An 18,430-nucleotide genomic window follows, 5' to 3' on the forward strand; every position below is an offset into this window, starting at 1 on the left:
TTGGTCATTTTACTATCTTAGATTAAATGAGCCAATTTCTTTAACACAACTCTGCTATGACTGCTGTTTACTTTTTTCCAAACTTTCCTTGTCTCATTATCTCTGGCATTTACTAAATGCCTGTCTGGAGTTAAAAACAAATTTTATGTTTACTCTGTGTCAAGTTATCATGGGAACACAAGGGAAAAATGAGAGAAAAACTCAAGGATGTAGACTGTGTGAAGAAAAAATAGTTGCATTCAATTGGAAAGGGAAGGCTGGCTCTTTCTACCCCCTGCAGAAAGGGTAGCTTGCCTTGGCAGTGCCTCCCTCGTGCTGCAGGGCAGGGGAAGGCAGCACCTGTACGTTCTGCACGGTCACAGGTCTGCCTGCACGGCCGTGCCGGGCTGGGCTCACACACCCTGCCTGGCATCCTGCCCGTGGCACCAGCGGCTCACTGCACACCAGGCAGGCTCATTCTTCACTGTGAAGAGAAACTTGGCTTCCCCCTAGGCCAGCACTTGGTCCAAATTTAGTAATTGCTTCAGAAATCTGGTCATTAAATGCAAGATGATTTTGTTGTATGATATGCAGTTTAATGACTTCAGCTTTTTCCATGCTGCATGGATACATTTGGTGAAGATTTTTAAACACCAACAGCTTCTGCTAAGCATTAAAAATGCAAAGTATAATATAACAGGTGCAAAAGCAGTTCTTTAATGTTCTTGTGCTTTCCTCATGAGTTAGGTGGTTACAGTATATTTCAAGAGGATAAGCTGCCAGTTTAATAGACCAGCCTAACTTCCACTTAGGAACTCTGAAGCAGTGATACATTATACAACTACTAATTTTTCTTTACATTGTTTCTTCTGAGAAAGATTAATTTTCTTTGCTGAAGTTCTCTCAGCTATAATTTGGGCTTCTGTTTCTCAAAAAAGCTTTCTGCATTAAATCAGATGTAAATGTTCTGTTAAACTATCTCTTACTGTTACCAAAAAATAAAAAGATAGTAGGCAATATGAAAGATTCTTTTATATTAGACTTGTCAGTCTATTTCCACTAGTAGCTAAAGTACAATTTAGTAGTAGAAATGATCTCCTTTTTCTTGTTTGTTTGTGGTGTTTTGGTTTTTTTTTTCTACCAGTCTACTTGTTTTGTGTGATTCAAAGGATGCCTTACTGCTAAACAGAGAAATTAACTATGTAATGCTCTTACAGACAGCCAAAGGGGAGGTCTTTTCCATGCTTTGAAATAGAAAAGTATAATAGAAATATTGTATTTAATGTTACTTTTTAAGTGTGTGTCTTCCCAGACCAAAATCAGAAGTAACAAACAAAGAGGCCAGTTTGCCTCATCCTTGCAGCTGTGCAGTCAAGTGTAGTGCTTTTCCCAGTCTGGTTTTCAATGGTTGGATCACAGGGGGTTTCCACCGTGTCCTATTTGCAGAAAGGTCTACTGTTTTTTAATTTCAGTTTCAAACTAATTCAACAGTTCCTGCCTTTCATTATAGTCCATCACTTAACTTTCAGGGGGAAAAAAATAAAAAAGAAGGGGAAAAATAAAAAAGAACTATCGGCAAACAATTTTGGCATCATAGTTTTCTGTAAACCTGCAGATTCTCTGCAGCTCCAATAATTATTTTGCTTATATTTCTGATTTTTCAGTTAAACATTCAGTGCTTCCTGGGTTTACTACTCTATAAGTCTCTGAATTTTTTTCCCAAATGGATATTTCTGAAGGATGCTTCTGAACTCAGACACCCTATACCCATAAAATGAATAGAATAAAAAATAAATTTGGTTATGTAAGAACCAGAAAATTGTCCCAGATCTCTTTGCAAAAGCAAGTGTTGGTCCTAAACAGATTGTAAGTAAAGCCATAATGAAGAGTGTGGAAGGCAAGGAAAGCCAAGTGACAATTACATGAACTTTAATGAGATTGCCAAGTCAGTCCTTCATTTTTCAGTCTGACTAATTTGTCAAGTATATAAAAAATATTTCAAGTCTGGCAACTGAGGACATAGATGGAAATTCTCAACATCACAGAGTAGCCTCCAATTCCTTAAAATTCAGTATTGTAGAGAAGGAACTCACTAGGATATATAAAAGCTAAAATCTGTTATCCAGGAATAAGATTACAGTGTCTTATAACCACTCCTTGTCTGTGAATACATTAGAATCTGGCTAAACAAAAATAAATAGGCTATTGTTAAAATTGATGGAGAGTACAGAGTAATGGGGAATACTCCTGGATGGCTATTATTTATTTTTTCCTAATACTGTACAGAAATATTTTTAAATATATTTTCTAATAAATGCAATGAATACACTTTCATGTACATTTCATTATATGTTCTAATAACATAAATATATAAACATACAGTTTTCTAGTAATCTTGGAGCACAGATAAAAATCACTTTCAAAATTTAAATCAAAATCTCACTTAGGAATTTCACTTTCTTTAAAAACTATTAAGAATACTCATGAGTCACATCCATAGCTTGCTTCTAGCACAGAGCTATAATGTAAAGGAAGTTTCTTTTATTCTGTAGGGATTGATTCTCCCTTGAAGCACGGATATAATCATTCCAATGCTACCTGAAGGATCAGTAGAGGATAGCACTTCAATTACAAACAAGAACCTGGGCCAAAAAGGAGCTCTTGGTAATTCTCACAGTGCTCATTATCTTGGCTGTCTGCCTTAACAACTGGCATGTACAATACAGGTGTATAAACGTTCTGCATGGTCGTTGTGTATGCTCCACACTTGACCTCACTTGGCAGAGCTCTGTCTCCTCCTCTGCTGCCTTTCACCTTGGGAAATCATTATATCGTTTACATTTACATAAGGCTGATCCAAACCACTTCTAAATTACAAGCCTTTAAATGGCACCCTCTTTGCAAAGGTGTGAGTGGGCCTACAAGGGACAAGGCAACAAAATTCCTTGCCCAGAATCCAGATTTCTGAGCTATGCTTGCCCTGATTTTTATAGTAAGAATTCTTTAACAGAAGTGGTGCAGCTGAAACAAACACCAGTGAGCGCTTTCCAATTCACTCTTTATATGAGCTCGTAAAAATGACCTTTGTGCGAATTTGCCAGGGAAAAATATTTCTATCTATAAGAAAGATCTGGAGATGTTGAGAATATAAACTCAAACAACAGATCTGGAGATGTTGAGAATATAAACTCAAACAACATTCTGGTTGTGCATCTGGCTTATATTAGTCAGCAGTACACGATGTGATAGTATAACAGAAGTAAAGAGCGCATGGAGGGATTTGAACGCTCAGCTACCACATCTGTCTCCCTGCATTATCATCATTAGAGTGTTTAGTGCAATTTATCTCCCTTTCCATTTGGAAGATTCATGTTCCCTCCCTCCTATGAACTGGGCATCAGCCCAACCATGATGGGTTGTGTCCACAGGGGAACGCCTTCACTTTGACACCTGCTAGTAGCCATCATCTGCCCAGCAAGCTCTGCTTGGCTTGTTTATGCTTGCAATATTTAGCTAACCAATGAAGGAACCAGTGTGTGTTTGTCTGATATGGAAACAGGAGAGGAAACTAAGGGAAAGATAAAGGTATGTCCACTCTTCCACAGCTGATAGATATTACAACTCTGACATACCAAAATTAACAAAGCTGGTCTCTGCTTTTAATTAATTCTAAGTAGAGAAGAAAGATGCAGCTGGGTTTAAGGCTATTGGGGAAGGCACAAGAAATGAAGAGTGCGTCATTTGCAGTGGCCACACTCTGACAGTAGACAAATCAGCCTCTCCATCCCAAAGTTGCCAAAGAACATGAGTAATTAGACTTCATGTTCTTTGTGCAGAGATCAACTTTTACTATGTTTTTGCCAGAATGCAGTACCCTGAGGCTCTGATCTCAACGAGGTCATCTGGTTATTATCATAATGCAAATTGTCCCATTCATGTCTCTGCCCTCAGACCTAGATTTTACCAAAAAAACCCCACATATAGAAAGGAATTGAGGAAAAATACCTAGATGGAAGACAGAGTATTTTTCCTTTGGATCAAAATTTTTATTATGTTAGAACTAAATTATTGCTAATTAAGGCATAATGCAGAAAATTGGAGCTGGAGCAATTCCCTTTGTCCAGCTTCCTGGCATTTATGGCAAATCAAAAAGCACTAAGTGATCAGAAAGTTCAGAGTACTGTTGTAGTGTGTGTTGTCATATCTGAAAACTTCTGGAAATGATTGCTAAAATATGCTTTCAAGGAAGATACAAGGATTCCTATTTTCTCAGGCTTCTGCTAGGGAGGAGAATGCACTTCTGCTAAGTCTCATCTTCCTGGGATGTGTAAGTGGGTGTGATTCCTGCAGTGTGCGTAGGAGTGATCATGCGAGCTTTAATCTAGAAGCTGGCCTGTGCAGGCTGTGATGACACATCCATTTGCAGCATACACAGATGTTAGATACAAAAGAAGTCTAATTTGAATCAAGAGATCTGGGTTCTGTTAGTGACTCTGCCATATATTTCCTGTATTGCTCTAGGCAAGGCATTCAGAGCCTGATCCAGTCTCCATTTAATTCCACAGCACCCCTTTGTCTGGCAGTACTCTGAGCTGGATTGGACTCCTAGCTTATCACTTTCCCAGACTGTCCATATTCCTCAGGGGTATAATCTTACCTGCTCACTCCCTAGGTGTCTGATATAGTTTAAACCATTTGCCTCTGAAATGATTTGCTACTTAGGCATAGCATGAATATGCAATTGAATTAAATTCTCAATTCAGCAAAAGCCTAAACCTCTAATAAGCTTCAATCAAGTAAACACATACTGGAGAATTTCAGGTTCTGTGTCATTAGGTGTCTATACATACTCTTTAAAATTCAAGAAGGTAAATTATTTCATTGGAACTACTTAGGGGCCTAAGATGAAGCATACGTCGAAGTACCTTGCTCAAGGCCCTATCATCTATCATTAGCCATAGACATGTACTTAAAGTTAAGCATATCCTTAAGTGTATTGCTCAATTCCTCCCTAAAAGCATAAAACTGATATGCTTTCTAGCACAGAAAATACCTTTGAGACTAGAAAATACTAAAAGTAATCTACCTTTGATTATATGAAATGTCACAAATTATTAGTTTAATCTTTTTAATAAATCTAAAGAAGCAAAGAAAATTTAAGGTCATGTAGCCCATACTAATTTCCAGGAATCTTGGTTACACTATAACCCTTCACTTTTACGTAACTCTGAAATCACAATACGGATGTGTATTTTGAAGTAATTGTGTTGGTGGTCCCTTCGTGCTTTCTGAACATCTAACAGTTAGCTAAGCAAACACACATGACTGATTAAAAGAAGAAAGGGAACTATTTTTACAGGGACCATTAAACTTTAACTGCCATCTGGCAGGGAATGATTAGAGAAGATCAAAATTAAGGCAGTCAACACAAATACTGTGTGGATACCTCAGGGAATTAATGTGGATAGAAGACGGTGGACTTGTGGCTCTGTTAAGAGACAGACAGAGAAGGAAGTGGTGAACACATCCTTTATGACTGTGCCCTAATGGCCACATTCACAGCAACAGAAGCAGAGAAGGAAAAAATCAAAACCACCTGGGAATAATCAGACGCTTGCTGTCATAAAGAAAGAAAGTTAAAGGATTATACAAGAGCCACACCATTCTTGTTCCCCAACAAGCCAGGAAGGAAATTTTTATTGTGGAGGTGTGTTGCAGTTGGCAGGTTATCTACTATCTTTACATAGGCATTTTAAATAGGGTCTGCAATAAATCTTTTAATTGAAAGGCTTTACGGAACACAGACCTGTGGTTGATCTAACTGAACACTGGATGTCACTATACACACTATTAGTCATTTTAGAGGCATTAAAAACACAGTCCAGCCATGAACTGGAGCAATCCGGACATGTTTTTTTAAAATCAGCTATCTTTAATTATTGTTGCCTCAGAGATAGCAGTTTCCGTTAGCCAATGTTTCCAAGCTGCCTAGACATGCACCAGTCAAAACTACTCAGCTGAGCACCCCGGCAATGCTGCTGGTAGGTGTTCCCTAACAAGTGTACCTCGTCTGACTTCATATTTTAGGGGATAGATTTGAGGTTTGTATAGAGAGATAATGGACTGGCAACATCTCAGAGCTGAGACTCTGACCAGGCAGCCTTATAACTTTGCTATTATGGCTGGTAAGAAACAATCAAAATACAACTCACCCAAAAGTGCAACAGCCCTCCCATGAGGCAGCTCCTTGACTGACTGTGCTGGAGTAGAACCTTCTGTTCACCCCTCATGAGCTATTGGACTGGAAAACCTCTCTTCCCTCAAGAATGTGCCTTGAAGTTTTCCATTCCATGGTACTAATAACACACCTCTTCTGCCACTCTGCTGCACTTACCTGAGGGTGTTTTCTCAAGTATACAATTATTATGAGGGAGCACTTTTAGGAGACTTATCTTCCCTTATCTTATAGAAGATAAGGAAAAGAAAAACAAAGTATCTCTGAGTCCAAGTGGTATGGAAAACAAATCAGCACTCACAGCCCACAAGGTCAGCTTAGCTGCTAAAAAAGCAAAGGATGGAAGACAGGTGAGAGGACATAAAGCTTAGTTACAATTGATGAGTAATGTACTGTGAAATTAGGCTTATTTTTTATTTCTTGAACTCAATACACTATTTTGAAGTTATCAATAGCATAGGAAAAGCACATTATGTATGTTTCAAAACCCATGAAATCTTGTCAACTGTACCCAATTTCATAAGCATACTAAACAACAAAATTATCAGAAATATACCATTACTGCTCTGAAATGTAGCCAGTAGAAATGTTTGATTATTTTAGACCTTGATTCCCAACAGAATTTTTCAATATACTCATGTGTCTACTTGTCACTCTGCATCATTGAAATGCTAGGACTCTAAAATGTTTCACTCTTCTGCACATTCTTAGATTCAACATTTTTTAGTAAGAGGTAAAATACAACTAGAAACAGCCTTAGGTGGTTTTTGTTTATAAAGAGAACAAGTGACAATACCTTTCCTGATTTGCAAAAATACATTTCTATGCACATGTGAACCAAGGTCTTCTTAGTGCTATTCAGCCAAAACACTATGGGTGTCAAGGGGGTTGCAAATTTTGGTTTATTTTCCACGGATCCTGGCTGCACAATAGAATATCTAGGAGTCAGAAATTATGACTGGAAACACATAGCTGGAAATTATGTAGCCTGAGTCTTATTTTATTCCAAATAGCATTTTCTGAGATATATGCTGGACAAAATGTTCTTTTGCTTAATTGCAAAGTTATATTTTAAAATTTGAGCATAGTTTTGAGCTGCTTAGTTGAGACTTATAAAGAGATTTTGCTCTTTCCTAAGATATTTCTAGCCTTTATACAGTACAGTGTAATTCTGCTAACACAAGTAATCTGTTCAGGGGGAAAAACAGGACTCAAGTGCAGCTACAATATACTAATATGATATGTATAATATATCAATACAATATAATGTATCTTATACAGAGCATTATAGAGACTAGTAACTTCAATAAGCAGTATTAATGTCGTTGTATATATGTGCCATTTTACAAATGGGTGGGGGCAGAATATGCCTTACACAAAAATCTGTTGAGAACCTAGAAAGGAAAAAGCTGTGGTGCAAAAAGCAATGCTCTATCATTCTCTTCTCAGAATATACTACAGACACAAAGCAGTGAAAAAGGCTCCTGAAAAAAGCAGCACAGCTCTGGTAAACTTCTGCAGTTCACTGTCCCAGCTTTGATGCAGTAACCTGTTAAGACCACTCAGAGTATGTAACAGCCTATGGCTCAGTCCTGTGAACAAGGTGCAGAGCATTCATTCCCCACATGCAAAATTCCAAGCACTGAGCCAAACTGTAAGAGAAATAGAGTAAATATTTGTTGATTTTTTTTAATAATACCCACAAGCATCTACAGATGTGATCCCATGTAATGAAGCATGTGGCCTTAAGCTGGAATTATTTGCAAACAGCAGGATCTCCTGGCAAAAGAGATGGCACTTGCTGTGTTATGAAAGCTGTCCCTCTAAAACCATGTTTGGTTAGCACCTATGCCCTGTTGAAATTGGCATAGATAATTCTGAGTGGGAACAATGCCAGCACGACAGATGGGAATGAATACAGGCATGCCAGGGAACCAGGAGGTTCATTGAGTCTGAGTATTAGGGACAGAGCCCTTTCCAAGAATTTAGAAGTGGCAGGCTGTCCAGAGTTTCTCTACTTTAGGTACGAAATGTGAGAATATATGATCTCTTTTGTAACTATGAGCAAAATCAATTACAGTCATTTAAAAATAGATCATCTGAGCCACGCAAAGCATGACAGAATTAGAGCAGCTTTTTCTCTGGGTTCAGACTGGCACCAGGTCCTAGAGGGCAGAACCTGTGCACTGGAGTCAAAAGGATTCCACAGGTTTTCTGCTAAGTGCTTCAGAGTGAAAAGCTTTCAGATGATAATGAATATTGTTCACTTGTACACTGCCTTTCAGGCTGTGAGCTCAAAGCAATTTGCAGGGATATAAGAATCTAAACTCATAGCTGGGAGGTGTGTCATTTACAATTAAGCAGATGAATCTTGCATGTATTAATGGGCTTTGGTCCCATCTCCCCTCCAACCAGGGATCGTCAACTGGATGTAGAGCCTCTACAAAGAAGGTGGAGGAAGGCAGAGTCCTTCTGCCACAGTCCTGTGTGCCCTGCTTTTTGCTCTTTATGTGACAGAAATAGCCATAACAGATCAGTTCTCCAAAACACTAATTTAGTCTCCAAACAAGATTTACTAATTCCTGTAGGGTTTTTTTGAGCACTAAGCAGCTGCATTTCCTATTTCTCTTTTCAGATTATGAACGGCCAAAATGTATTACCCAAAAAGACTTGTCCAGGATCATTTATATAATTCTGGGAAACAGGAAAAACAAGAAATCTAAGTAAAAATGCTTAGGTATTTTTGTTTAAAAGCTAAGAATCTGGTGTTGCAATTTTCCCTGCACAAAAAGCCTGTATTTCCAGAAGAGCCCACTAGGAAAGCATTCTTTCATTTTAGATTTCTTCAACTTCAGCTATAAAAATTTATGGATACTTCTGACAAAAAATAGCTCTAATTTGGGCAAAGTCTTGGCTGTCTGAACTGTGTATTATAAGAAAGGTGTTAAAATCAGATTGCCCGTGTTGTGCTCTAACCAGTGCAGCCAACACTGTCAGCTTACAGCTGAAGTTTGTTTTCTCTTCAAAAGGTGTTTAGTACTGTTAGCAGCATAAAAAGCATTGCTGAATTTATTTTTATTCAATCCAATGATATTTTGTAACCTAGAAACCCACATGTGTATTATCCAGTGAACTGACTGACCATTTCAGATATGGGCTGCTTTTGCAACACAGCCTTGAGGAATTTCAAGAGACATCTGAGTAAGAAAACTTAGATATAGTTTAGTTAAAGGAGTTTATGTTCTAAAGTAATGTTCTAAAATACATGGAGAGGTATATTCATTCTAAATGTTCTGAATCCTCTGTGCATTTATAAAAATACTTTGATTAAACATCAGTGGATTTCTTTATTACTTTTCCTCAAAAATCAATTTCCAAAAAATATTAGGCAGATGCATAATAATAATTTTTAAACACATGAGAGTTCACCCTGGATGTTGCAATCCTGACACACACAGTGTAATAGATGTGAAGCATAAAGTGAAACTATTTGTGAACCTGACATTTCCTTCCACTTTAAGTTACATTGCAAGGGTTAATGGTTGGACTCAATAATCTCTGAGGGCTTTTCCAACTTTAAAAATTCTATGATTGTATGAAATATAAATAAAAGTTACATTAAAATAGGGAATCATAATTTTATAGAAAAAACTATCATTTTTGCTGACATATAAAATTAATTTTAAAAGTACAGGATTGTCTTCCACCTTGTGACATTCTGGCTTTTACAAAAGGCTGGGTGTAATTTTTAATATTTATACTGTTGTACAGCATTGTAAAAGTACCCAGTAGAAGCTGAATGCTAGACAATAGGGCTTGTTATCCCGAGGGAAAATAGCTCTACCAGTCTTTTCTGGCTAGGTGTCTTGGAGCCTTTATGTCACTTGCCACCAGAATCCAACAGCCAGAATGAAGATGAGTTTTCCTCTTTTCCATGCTGAATTTCTGCTGAAGCAGAATGTTTTTCCTCTTGACAACATCCCATTTGGACATATATAGCTGTGGTGTAGCAGACCCTACTTGTATAATCATTGTGATATTTAAAGCAGATCTTAAAGACCCAAAAATTACATTACAAGGATTATAATGATTTCCCATTCAAATTGCATGAATGTTCTCAACGGTATTAGCACACATTTCAAATCTTGCCAAGTATGAGCATGGTACAATGTTTGTGGCTAACGTCATCCATTTCTAGGACTCAGGTGTTAAAATAATCAATGGAATGTTGAGCAGAATGCTCTACAGCCTAAATTAGCTCTACTTTGTTAATTGCCTCCTGCTCTTCACTGAAAAAAAAGCCATTGAGACTATAAAAAACCAAATTTTAGGAAAAAAATGCTTGGGTAAGTACTCTTGGGGACAAAGATCACTGAAGAGACAGTTTCTCCCTTTTCCTTGTAAGGAAGTTTAGAATTTAGAGAAAAAACTTTATCATCTGCATTCCCATGAAGAACCTCTTATGATCCAGCCAACTCTGCAATTAAAACATTACTTATATCAAAATTGGCCAACTACTCAAAAACAGTAAGGTAAACAGGTATTAAGAGAGTGATACCAAGAGAATTTCTACTTAAAGCAGAGCCATCTAATAATGGCTTTGTTCCTTCTTCCCAGAGCAAAAATGGTTTAAATACTCTGGAGTGTATTAATTCTGCTCTATACATATTTTCTTTCCACAAGCCATTGCTCCAGTTGAGTCCTGAATAGGAAGATTCAAGCTGTGAATGAAAGAAATAGAACTGAAACATGGCCCAGGCTGTGAAAAACACTGAAAACCCCTGACTTTGTAAATCAATATCAATCAATGCCCTGCAAAGTACATCATAAATCTGGATGTTCAAGAGAGCTAACCCTGAGGTAATACACCTTAAGTTTTAAAATATTTCACAACATTAGGATAATCTCAGGAGGCTTTTGATCCAATTTCATCCTTTGAGGGTGTTCCAACAATTAAGAGTTATTGGAATATATTGGTTTTCCAGATACATCTCCTCTTCAAAACAGATTTTAAAAAAAGACTAGTGTGAGTGTGTGACATGTTTTGAGTTAATAATCCTCTGCTGGGAGATAAAATTTAACCTGAAGGAATAGGTTTCGATCTAGCAGCAGAACATTTTATTTAGGCTTTGGACAATGGGATTTCTCTTAACTAGCCAAGATTTCTCCTTCAGCAAATATAGAACATTCAGATGTAGACATTCATGTTTTATAAGTTATTAATAATAAATGTTGAATTCTGGCAGACCCTCCAGTGCAAAGCAGTCAGGACATGCTCATTTATTTAGCATTGCACAGGATTGTACTTGCTCAACTGAACCAGTATGCAGCTACCATTATTTGCCTGTACCTGGAGGAAAACCAGCCCATATCTATCAGGCAAGCATTCCAGTTTATGGGTACTGTTCCCATCTGCCTTATTACCTGCTTTCTGGACAGATATAAGGCTTGATAGCACTCTAAGAAGTCACCAGAAAAATGCCATTTGTATGCAACATCCATTCTGCTGATACTCATGTGTAGTAGTATTCAGAGCCTGATATGTGTAGATACCAATTCATTTCAGGGTTATAAAGTGAAAGTCCATGTCACTGCAGGACTGATACATGGATACATCAGTGAACCAAATGAGCTGCTTGGCAGTGAGGTGAAACAGGTGTTTCTTTTCTTAAAATAAGGACAAAAAGACTGGGAGAAGCCTTGTGGTTCCAGGAGAGGTTTTTTAGAAAGCTTGGAAAATTTGGGATGTCCTTTTCTCTTTCCTTTCTGGGAAAGGAGAAGGCCATACTGGTGGAACCACAGCTAGTGGTCACTTGCTATTCTTAATGCCCTGACACAAACCTATCTCAGCAGCAGGGAATTGTAAGGCCACAGGAGTTGTAAGAGAGGACTGGCTCTCCAGGCACCATGTACTACTGCTCAATCATCTGCACTCTGTCTTCCTTGCCAGGGGCAAAATGGGGAGAATATCTCCTCTGGCATCCTTGGCTACTGCCTGTGTGCATAACTGGTCCTGACAGGGAGAGACAATTGGAAAACTGGGAACCTGCTCGAAAAGATTTTCAGAAATGTGGTGAGCAACTAGAAATTACACTGTCTTTAGTGCACTGATGCCCTTCCTTGGGGACCTACCAGCAGGTCAGCCATAGGATAGGAAACTGTGTGAGATTAACAAGTGTTTCTTTATGAAGATCTTCTTGAATTAAACTCAGCCTGGCCCCCAGAGATCAGTAACAGCTTTTCAAAATCCTCCTGAAAGGAACAGCTGAGTCACGTTCACAATACAATATCAGATGTTATGCCTTAAAAGCAACAATAAACCAGTGTTTAATAGTGGTTTTGACACAGCTCACAACAAATAGCTTGTGAATGCATCTTTTAAAAAACATTCTGGGGTGGGAATTGTGACAGAAGAGAACACTTCTTTTGTGAAAGAAGAGGGTTTCTGTTTAATGCGGTTTTGAGTCCGTGTGACTTTGTGCTGTGTGTACACAGGAGTGTAATTTTCACTTTCTTTTCCATTCATGAGCATTGGGGGAAGATTTGTTTCATGCCTGGAGGTCCAGACCTCCAGTTTGCCAGTGAGAAAGCACGTCTCTAACTGCTGTGCTTCCTTCTGTGAGGAAGTGAATTTCTTTGTTGCAGACACCCTGCTGGCTGCTGCACTTCCTAAGGTGAAGTACCCGTCTTCAGAAATGGGGTGCTCTGAATGTCACTGTGCAGCAGCATGTCACATCCGAGTCATTCCAACACTGCAGCATTCACCTTTGCTTTATGGTTTTGTTTGTGGTGATGGAAATATTTATTCCTACAACAGCATATGGATTGAATCTTTTTTGAATGAATGAATGAATGAGTTAATGAATGAATAGTTCTGCCTAACCATTAAAGGGTTTTGCTTTTGATATTTATTTCTTAGTGTTTGTCTATGGAAGAACTGTGTGGCAGACACGTCAGATCTGTCCATGCACCTCAGTTTCCAAAAAATGTGTGTAAGCTGTGACAAGGAAAAAAACTAAAAAACCAAAACCACTGGCTTATAACGTCTTTTGCTGACCTTTTTACAGACTGACTTTTTACTGCTGTTACTAAGACTCTGGATGCACACTGGAACCAAACCAAGCTTGCTGCTGTATTGAGGAAGGGAGCAGAAGGCCAGGAAATTCAAATTGTGCTGTTGCCTCTCACCTTTGGACCTACAACTGACTTCTCTCCCCTATACCTACAGATCAGAAGACTCTGTGTTGTAGGTTATAAAAGTAACATTATGGTTAACACTGGTATGCAGCAGCTGAAGGCACCTTGATCATGTTTGTTGGGGGGTGTTCAGGTTGCTGATATGGAACATGTCTCAGCTTTGTTGCACCTGTGGATTAACCAGTGACAGCAACATCAATTGTCCTGTAAGTTTGCAGGAGTCCAGCACCCATCCTGAGGCTGTTCCCATCCCTAAATACACACACAGCCCCTTACTTGGTCCATTGGAGACAGCTTGCAGCACACAATTTTACAATTTATTTTTATGGCGCAGATTGTACCCAGCGAAAATTGTACAACTGAGATAAATGTTTCCCGATATTTCAGTCACAACGTCAAATTTTCAGCATCTTTACTAGTTGGCACTAATACCACTTACAATTGCAAATTACTATTAAAATAACAATCTCGTTATCAAATGAAAAACATCAAAGCACATGTAAGTGATTAAAGTGGGAATCTCAGGAACACATGCTCAGCTCAGTGAAGATAATCCTATTTCGGTTAATCTTGATTAAAAAGGATTCTTTCGCTGCTTGGGTGTGAATCTGCTCATCGTGCAGAAATGACTAATTGAACAGCAGGGGCTTCTTGCACACAACGGGTGTCCTCGGACGCGCCCCCTTTCCCTGCCGTGACCCGAGCGCCGGGGAGGGGGCGCGACGACAACACAGCGCCGGGGACACCGACATTGACACCGCCCTCACGGCCGAACCGCCCCCGCGCGCGGCGGGCGCACTGCGGCTGCGCGGGCAAGCGGCGCGCGCGCCTCACGCCCCCCGCCGCCGCCAATGGCGCCTGCACAAAGTGACCTTGGCCGCGCTCCGCCTCTTCCGCTGCCCGGCCCCGCTGCGCCTGCGCACAGCCGGCCCAACCCTCCCGCCCGTCGGCCCGAGCGCGGCACCGCAGCGGTGAGAGCCGCGCCACTCCCGCCATCCGCGCCCATCGCCGCCCCCGCCCGTTGCACCCTCACCCTCTCCCTCTCTCCGCAGAGACGCCGGATCCTGAGCCCCGGGACGCCGCCAGCTAAGATGTTCGCCTGCGCCAAGCTCGCCACCTCGCCCTCCCTGGTGAGTGGGGGTGCGCGGGGGGTGCCTGCGCTTCGTCACCGGTCCCGTCCGTGTCGATGGCGGGGTCGGTGCCGGCCGCGGGGCGATCGCGGGTCGAGCGGGCCTCCGAGCCCCGCGGCAGCGCCCTGGGACGGGCCCGTACCGAGCGCTGCCCGCCCGAGCGCGAAGGAGGGGGGGCGGGGGTCGGGCAGTCTGCGGCAGGGCCGCGTTCTCCTTCCTGCCTCCTTGGCGCGGCCGGGGCCCGCTGCCAAGGTGAGGGGGGGCCTTCGCACACGAGCGGCCAAGGAGGGGGAGGTCAGCGCCGCTCCTGGGCCTACTGCGCTCCGTGCCTCGCTGTAGGTCAAACTCCAGCCTGTTGCTTGTCCTGGGCAAGGCCGGAATTCTTTGCCCTTGCGGAGATAAAAGACTGTTCTGCATGAAAATGCCCTCTCTGGCCTGCAGAAGGTCTCATCTTGCATGGTCCAGGCCCAGGTTTCTCTTGCAGGAAGAGCTTTGTGCAAGAGCCGAAATGACCTTAGGCTGCTGGGAGCCCAAGGACACATGCAGGCCGCTTGTGAAAAACGATTCATTCATTTGTGCCTCGCTAAATTTGAAAGTCTAGGTTACATCTGTGCATTTAACAACTTGGAAAATCATTTTGATGGCTTTTATTTGTTCATTTCAAAATGTGTTTCACTGCTTCGTGGTCGGTCGGGATTTTTTGTTGCCGTTTTGCTCCATTTTCTGTCAGCATAATGCATGTATATGTTCACTGAATGGTGTGGCTATTTACTATATATCTTCTGAAAACAGTGCTGTCAGATTGCATGGCAGTGCTTGCCTCCATATCGTTTATTGTATATGCAGCTGTTCAGAGATTGCTGTCTTTCAAGGAAGACAAATGGCTTAGTAACTAATAGTCTTACTGTCTTACAGACTATTGTATGGAACAGCTGTGATTAAATGTTTCATTTTTTTATAGTTTTTTTCCTCCTCTTACAGATCCGTGCTGGATCAAGAGTCTTGTACAGACCAATTTCGGCATCTGTGTTGTCTAGGCCAGAGGTCAAGAATGGAGAGGTACCTTATAAACAAAATTCTGTATCTTCCTAAATTACCTGGTGAGCCTAAATGTCCTCAACCTAGAGTTCACTTGTACTAACTCAATACCTATAGTGTGAAACTTGCTTTAAGTCAAACACCTAATAATACTTGTTGCTGTCTTGCTCTTTCCCCTGAGAAGTCTTTCACATTTAAAGTTGATACTTTCAGGTCGAACAGGTAACATTCTGAAGTTTATGACTTAACAGTCTCATCACTCTGAAAAATAAGTAGACATTGCATCTAATACAACTTTTTAAACTGCATAATAACACTATCACATGGTCTTTTGTCTGAATATAATGTTTTTTCATGTTTTGTTTTCTTAGGGCAAGTCAACAGTTATCGGGGCCCAAAATACTGTCTCCCAGCTAGCACTTAGGGAATTCCAGACTAGTGCTATCAGCAGGGACATTGACACTGCTGCCAAATTCATTGGTGCTGGTGCAGCCACAGTAGGTGTGGCTGGTTCTGGTGCTGGAATTGGAACAGTCTTCGGTAGTCTAATCATTGGTTATGCCAGGTAATCAATCTCTCTCTTTAAAAACTATTTAATTGTATGCAGATGTATCTTGAGACAGCTGAACTGTAGAAAGGATAATGGCACTGTAATAAATTCTGTTAATGATTACTGTTACTGATACACATGGCTGAAGAGAATCTTATGAAACTGTACCATATTCATCAGGATGGCTCTGTTGTTAAATTCAGAACTTTGTACACTCTTCCTGGAGGAGAGCCATGAAAGAAATTGCATCATTAGACTTGGTTGGTCTTTTGGTCACTGAAGTCCAGTGTTTGAGCATTCAGTTCCAGAACTGAAATAAAAATCCAGCCTGTATCTTTCCCCATGTCCTTAGGAAAAGTCCTAAATAGTCTTCATAGTCAGAATCATTGTTTAGGAATGGATGTTTTCTAACACATTCAGCTTTGCATCTCAGAATATTCAGTTATTTTAGCAAATGAGTTATCATTCCTTCTAGAAATCTGAAGGGGGCAAGGGTGAGGATTTTGTAGTAGGGATGAACTTTCAGGTAATTTTACAACATTTATGTTATAGAAGTAGTTCACGTGACATCATGGAAGCGCAGAACTGATACAGGCATAAAAGAGGTTTCATGTTCTTCACAACTTTTTCATTTTTTCAGTTAAGTCTTAACTTCTTAATAAAGATTTTTAAGCCTTTTTGAAGACAAGAAGGCTCACTTTCCACTTGAAAAAACAAGTGTTTTCAGTACAAAATTAATATATCAAGTTTTGAACTTGGCATGAACATGTCAATAAGCGGTTGTAGAACATTGCTTCAGAGTTTTATATTGGAGATTTCTCTCACTTCTTGAAGGCATATTGCATTTTTGCAACAAACTGCTTCCATTTTTTTTTTCCTATTCTTAAATGGTTTCACTTCCTGTATTTGCCTTGAGAGCTGGTTAAACATGATACACATTAAATTCCTTGGGAGTACGGTTCTTATGTCACGGATGTGAAATAAATTTCTACATTAGACCTGAGTCTAGTCTTAATTGCCAACTAATTTGTCTTCAGTGCAATCCTTCCAAAAAATTGCTTGGATTTATTGAATTTTCCCATTTCAGAATCTGTAGCAAGGAACTATGAGGTTAAACTGCATGAAAAACATCTTAATTGTAAGGATAAAAAGGACTTACACCTTCTCTTTCTTTTAGAAATCCTTCTCTGAAGCAGCAGCTGTTCTCATATGCTATCCTGGGATTCGCCCTGTCTGAAGCTATGGGTCTCTTCTGTCTGATGGTTGCTTTCTTGATCCTATTTGCCATGTGAATGGAGATCTGCCTGTAACATTGGCATTGGAATGTAACTGCATTTTATGGGACTCCCAAAATGTTGGTGTCATGGAAATTAATGCTATTTCCAAAGTCATTTCATTAAAGATAACAACTGTCAACTTGTTGCCTTCATTTTTGTCTTTCTCACTAGGGTATATGGAAGACGACATTCTGTAATTCAGTCTCCACAGATTGCTCCTGATAATGACATTGCATAGCACTCTTCCAGTCCAACATTTTATTTATTATAATCAATGTGGTATATATGTAAAAGACCAAAGGATGCAGAGATTAAGTGTGCAAGGCTGTAGTGTTGGCCTTGTTCCTTCACTTGTGTTTTTGTTTTTTCTTAAGCTAGCTGACATGCACATTCTGGCACCTCTTGATAGAAGGAGCCAAACAGAAATCCATGAAGGTGATAGGACACTTCGTATCAGTTTTCAAGTACACCAGATATTTTGATTACCATGGTAGGTTTTCCACTTGGATCTGAACAGTGTCCCCATTGAGCTAAATAAGCAACCACTTTAGTATGGTCCAAGGCATTTAGTTGTGATTCATGGACATTATATTTTAATTCGTTACTGCATTTTTGGCATCACCTAATTTGAAAAGAGAGCTTCCAGCTTTCCAATTTTGTAGTCAGCCTTGCATTATCTCACACATTCTTTGAAGAGCATTAGGATTAAAGCATTTTGGTTTAAAAAATTAGCTGCAGTATCTACCTTTGCTTCCCTTGTAGCAGTCTAAATGGATTTATGGTGTCATCCATACTTGGAGGAAAGCACTGTGTGCTACTATACTTACCTGGTGGGGGGCTTGATAGCATCTCAAACCTTATCCAGAACACTAAATATTCTGGTCATATAACAAAAAAAAACTGAACTTTGTAAGAATGTAAGCCAAGCTTGTTAAATGTTTTGTTATCTTGCTCCTAAGTAATTACTGAATTAAATATAGGAATTTTTATTGGAGGAAATGGAGAAATGATTAATAGCTCAGAT

The 18,430-nt window shown here is 39.9% G+C and overlaps 1 protein-coding gene across 1 annotated transcript; it reads left to right on the forward strand.

Moving 5' to 3' along the window:
• The first annotated feature begins 14,231 nt into the window (after positions 1 to 14,231).
• Positions 14,232 to 17,545, forward strand: ATP5MC3 (ATP synthase membrane subunit c locus 3). The gene is made up of 5 exons (XM_071434864.1): positions 14,232 to 14,382; positions 14,464 to 14,541; positions 15,523 to 15,600; positions 15,951 to 16,144; positions 17,307 to 17,545. The coding sequence occupies exons 1-5, from the start codon at positions 14,263 to 14,265 to the stop codon at positions 17,419 to 17,421; spliced, it is 585 nt and encodes a 194-aa protein (XP_071290965.1). The 5' UTR covers positions 14,232 to 14,262; the 3' UTR covers positions 17,422 to 17,545.
• The last annotated feature ends 885 nt before the right edge of the window (positions 17,546 to 18,430 follow it).

This window comes from Agelaius tricolor, unplaced genomic scaffold (genome assembly GCF_023055355.1).
Source record: "Agelaius tricolor isolate 1412-34295 unplaced genomic scaffold, bAgeTri1.0.p SCAF_10, whole genome shotgun sequence".
NCBI classification, from domain to species: Eukaryota; Metazoa; Chordata; class Aves; order Passeriformes; family Icteridae; genus Agelaius; species Agelaius tricolor.